We start from the raw sequence: 5,375 nt of genomic DNA on the forward strand, positions 1-5,375 counted from the left end.
CTCACCTAGCTCTCCTTCTCTTGCAGACCACTCCGGACACCGCCCACTGTATATAGTCTCACCCTGTAAATAAATTCACTTACCTTTACTTCCGTCTCCGTGTTTTGGTCTTGGTTTCGCTCTTCTGGACAGTACCTCCCGAGTTATGACAAAGTTTGTGGTGTTAAACAGAAATCGTTTACAGATATATGAGATATTTTCCAGTTGTTCTGAGTAAGAAACACACACACGGCCAAAAAAAAAACAACAAAAAACCACTAAAACAACTGGATTTCAATTCTGTAGTTAAAAATGTTTTACTTCCCATCCAGAAGCTTCCTCTGTTCGAAACTGGAGAGTGTGGTGGCCATCCAGGTTTATTTTGAATTCAAAACTGTACAGTTTTTCCCACATTTATCGTTTTTATGAACTACAGTTTCAAAATAGCTGTGCAGGACCGCTCCTTTGATTGACTCGTTTGACCATCTGGGTTGATCTCTGATCTCCAGAGCCAATCAAATCCCCCATGCATATCATGACACTCTCCTCCCTTCATATGTAAGCATACAGCTCTGGCCAATTAGCTTTCAAGCTGGTTCTGACACCACAGGTGGGTAGCCAATAAAATTCTGGTCACGTGTATTTTTTGCTAAGGAGGTCAATACTTAAAGTGACTTCCAAATCAGAGCACGTCTGACCGTCAGCCTGAAAAGACTCTTCATGAGTCATATACGTAAAAGCAGTGAAGACTTTTCGTCCTGTTTTTTGACATAAAATCTGGTAAAATGATCAAAGAAGATTAAATACACAACAGAAGTTCTGGAGCTGGTAAAGAAAAGAGACAGTGACTTTTTATACAGGAATATATCTGATAATGGGAGCGATGCGTTTTTCAAAGGAGGATATGGGTCATAAGCAGAGGCTGAGATCTGGGCCCTGGTGGAAGTGACTTTCTCCATTAAAATAATGCAAAAAGTTTTCACATGCAGGTGAGGATTCAATACAATCCATGTGTGGGGCATTCAGAAGAAAATTAGTTATTTAAATAAAACAAAAGGATTGTGACTGTTGGATATAATCGCATTAGAAAGGTGTTTTCTTTTGGCGTCTTTCACAGTTTTTTGATATGGACACCAGCAGTCCTTTAATATTTGTAATGATACCTGCAATTTGTCCGTTTTCCATCTGAGCTCAGCTCTGTGACACTCTCTCCTGTCAGCCCGAGTGTCATGATTTACCCTCGGTTCAGACGTTATTCTAGGATGGCTGATTTTTAATGGAGCCACGAAATCCAGAACCATTTTGCAGGTGGAATAAAACCAGGAGCTGAGAGCCTCAGTTTTGTTACACAGTCTCTGGGATGGCACAGTTCAAATGAAATATAGATGAAAACTGACCAGCAGTGGAAGAGTTAAACACAAGACAGAGCAGAGCTGCAGTGCTGGGTTTAGCTTTAATGCAAGATAAGTTAGTCTCAAATTAAACATGTGGTCAGAAAACACAGGATCACTAATCACTACATTATGAACAGGTCAGCCATAAGATAAAACAAGATGAAGAGTGTGTCCATGTTCATGCGTGGGACCAGTCACAGACTGCATAAGATTAAAAGACTCAATAAGGTTTAAAAAGGACTGAGATATGGGTAAAACAGACATGAATATTAAAATCACCAACAATAAGAACTCTGAAAAGACATTTATAAAGTCCTTATTGTACTTCGGAGGCAGATAAATCACCACACAGCACAGTGTGGGAGTTGCCATGTTCTAACAGGCTGAGCTCAAAGGCAACAGAGAAGTCCTCCTCCTCGACCCAACATCCACAGCAATCCTGCCTAAAGGTTCCTTAAAAACACCAGATTCACCTGGTCCACAATTCTGTTAGGAATAAGAAGTTTAATCCTTGAGAGGAAAAGAAATCCTTAACGATAAAAGTTTTATTTGTCATCAATCTGACATTAATCAGGCCGATCCTGGCAGGAACCTTAGCCCCAACACAGAGGTCGCAGGTTCAGCAGCCGATAAAAGAGAAGAGGCACCAATCCAAACTGCTTCAAAGAAGCTGGAGAAAAGCGTCCCAGAGCAGCTTTTAGTCTCTCCAGCTGACTGCTGCGTTTGCTGCGGCGATGGGTGCCATTTGCCGGAGAGGTGAAGTCCAAACAGGTACAGGTGAGCCGGGATCCCCGACAGCAGCGCGGGCAAATATTTGTGTCTGGTGAAGTCCCATACTGACAGATTTTTTACAGAAAGTCAAAAATCCAGCAAAGTTTGGCAATCGTACACCATTAGAGGGTTGAAATTTGTAATAAATCTCAGCACATGCAGCACAAACAACGAAATCAAAGGTAAGGACAGCCAGCAAGCCTCACACACCAAGACATCAGGAAGCTTAACAAACAAGCAAAAATATCTAAAAACTCATACTGCGCTGTTTTCTGAAAGTCCTTAACTTTGCAAACATTTTTTTCCTTTTTTCCTCAAAAGATTTTAGCAATAAATTGCTTTTACTGTCTTTATTTCACTCGTTTCTTTTCTCTGTGAACGTTTAATCCTTTCTGAACCTAAAGCAACCCAAGGTGAAGAAAAGAGCACATCATTCAGCACAAGCAACAAAATTATGGGATGTTAAAGAAAGATGAAGAAAAGCTCCTCACAATGCAGCACAGAGAGTTTGACCCCCAGTCCAGCACCCTGAGACAGAACACTAAGAGACGGGGGAGGCAGAGGACTAGTGAGCATCAGAGGCTCTGTACAGGATGAAACAAGTCAGATCCTGGAGTACATCAGGAAGAAAGGCCTTAATGATGATCTGCTAAGTGAATGTCTCAGGCAGCAGAATTCCAATGTGGAAGAGGAGAAACAAGAGGAACCATCTTGGAAAGATCAGCCTCTGCAGAGAACGTACAACTGGCAGACTGAGGAAATCATAAAATTGGTTAAGAAAAGCAAGAAAGTAGTGATCAGAAGTCGTCACCTCAAATGTCAGCTCATCTGATGAAAACTAACATGAATGAATTCCCAATAAAGCTGCTCTCACTCACATATCATCTGACAAAACCTCTTGATGCTTGTGTTGAGCTTACTTAATGTGATTTAGGAGAAGCTCTGATAGGCTTTGTAAAACGGGCTGCATCCTGGAAGCCCATTTCCGCCACTCTGTTAAAAAAATAATAATAAATTATCTCATTATAATGAGATACTATCTCAAAATAATGAGAAACTATCTCATTATAATGAGATACTATCTCAAAATAATGAGAAACTATCTCAATATAATGAGATAACTTGAGTTGGCCCTATAGTTTGAGATATGCTCAACTTGACAGAAAGAAATGGATATTGATAATATCATTGAGCAATACTTCAGAAGGGGTTTTACGAATCTTGAAATCTTGCGAGTTTTGGAAGAAATCCATAATGTTAAATTAAGTCTCCGGACTCTGGAGAGAAGACTGCAAAAGAAGCGCCTGTGGCGTAGAAAAAATAAGACAGATGTTGCAGAGTGGCCTCTTTTATTGAGGAACAACTACGAGGATCTGGGAGACAGCATGGCTACAGGTGGATGCACCAGAAATGCTGGATGGCTGGCATAATCACAGACAGGGAAACAGTACGTCTTTTGATGCGCTTATTGGATCCCAACGGGGTTGACCTGCGTGCACAAAATCGCTTGAGACGACGCTTATATGTCAGTCGGGGACCAAACTATGTCTGGCACATCGATGGGTACGACAAATTAAAGCCTTATGGGATATGTATTAATGGATGCATAGATGGCTTTTCGAGGAAAATGATCTGGCTAGAAGCATATAAGACCAATAGTGACCCTCACATTATTGCTGGCTATTTCATTGACGCTGTGATGGAGTATAATGGATTTCCACAGAAGATACGAATGGATCATGGCACAGAGAACACTCATGTGGCAGCGATGCAAAGATTTCTGCACAACACAGAGGATGAAAATGGTTTTGACTCTGTTATTCTCGGTCCGAGTACAGGAAATCAAAGGATAGAGCGATGGTGGTGCACTTTAAGAAGTGAATGTGCCCAGTTTTGGATGGACCATTTTGACCAGCTTAAAGCCGATGGCTATTTTGTTGACAGCTTTCTGGACAAATCACTGATCCAGTTTTGTTTCCTACAAACAATACAGGTACTATAAATTTACTTCTTGCTTTTAGCACACGATTTTGAAATAAGTTACAAATAATACAAAAGCATGACTTTTTTTCTAACAACTATTTTCTTTTTTTTCTGTTTTTTAATCAAACAGGTGGAGCTGGATGAAGTTGTCCATGCATGGAATGACCATCGTATACGATCTACAAATAATCCTCGGGCTCCTCATGGTCGTCCTACATTAATGCATGGTGTTCCCAACCTGTATGGGGTTCCAAATTTTTTACAGTCTGCTGATCTAACAAAGCTGGAAATATGTATAGAAGAATGTCATTTCAAGGACTTTCCCTGTGATGTTGATGTATTTCACTTATGCACTGAACTCATGACTGAGCACAGACTGGTAATGACAGATGATGTGTATGAAATTACTAATCTTTATGTAACACTCCGTCAAATGATCAGTGATAAGCTGAGGGAATAGTTTCTACAATCACCCAGGTCCACCAAACATCTAACAAGTCAGATATTATGTCAATATGTCCTGTGTAAACATTGTGTGATTGTAAAACTAAATGCATGAATGAGTTACAATTTGTTTCTATTTTTTTCTAAAAAGACTAACACATTTTAGTTTCCTTCAATGTTGAGGTCAAGGTCAATCTATTAATTTCTGTGTTTTATTTATTATTACAAAATACTAGCCTCTTGTTCAAAACAACACTGAATAGTGCCAACATGTCCAGGTTCTCTATTTTCTTAAGACTTACTTGTTCAGGGAAACTGTTCATATATGGACATGAATGTTAAATGTTTTAATCATGTTATTACTAACAGATAATCATTTGTGAGTTTTCTTACTGATATGCTATTATTTGCAGTTGGTATTAATTTGATAAGAGTACAAATGTTGTCATTACTCTTGACATATATATTTCAGTGTTTTTCAGTATTATTGCCAATCAATTTATCTACAGTGCAACAACAAATCATAAACAGACTCTACACTTTGTTCGGAATGTATTTATTTTGTATTCTGCCAACAAAGAACAATCCATTATTTTGACATTTCCAAAAATAAATCACAAGTGCTTAAAAAAACTTGCCTTGGTGTATGGTGCACTCNATTTGATAAGCTTAAGATAAAGGAATATACCAAGTTGTGCCCAGTAAAATAAAAAAGAAGACATTTTTTATAACCTTCCACAAAAGAAATTGAATGTGCAAAAAAGAAAAAAAAATCAGAAAATGATTTTATGAATATGAATGCAA

At 38.9% G+C, this 5,375-nt stretch overlaps 1 protein-coding gene across 1 annotated transcript; it reads left to right on the forward strand.

Annotated features, from left to right (window-relative positions):
• Positions 1 to 3,232: 3,232 nt before the first annotated feature.
• Positions 3,233 to 5,068, forward strand: LOC119617764. The gene is made up of 2 exons (XM_037980134.1): positions 3,233 to 4,137; positions 4,258 to 5,068. Exons 1-2 carry the CDS (start codon positions 3,544 to 3,546, stop codon positions 4,585 to 4,587), a joined length of 924 nt encoding a protein of 307 aa, XP_037836062.1. The 5' UTR covers positions 3,233 to 3,543; the 3' UTR covers positions 4,588 to 5,068.
• Positions 5,069 to 5,375: the final 307 nt, after the last annotated feature.

The sequence above is a fragment of the Kryptolebias marmoratus genome, linkage group LG16 (genome assembly GCF_001649575.2).
Source record: "Kryptolebias marmoratus isolate JLee-2015 linkage group LG16, ASM164957v2, whole genome shotgun sequence".
Lineage (NCBI taxonomy): Eukaryota > Metazoa > Chordata > Actinopteri > Cyprinodontiformes > Rivulidae > Kryptolebias > Kryptolebias marmoratus.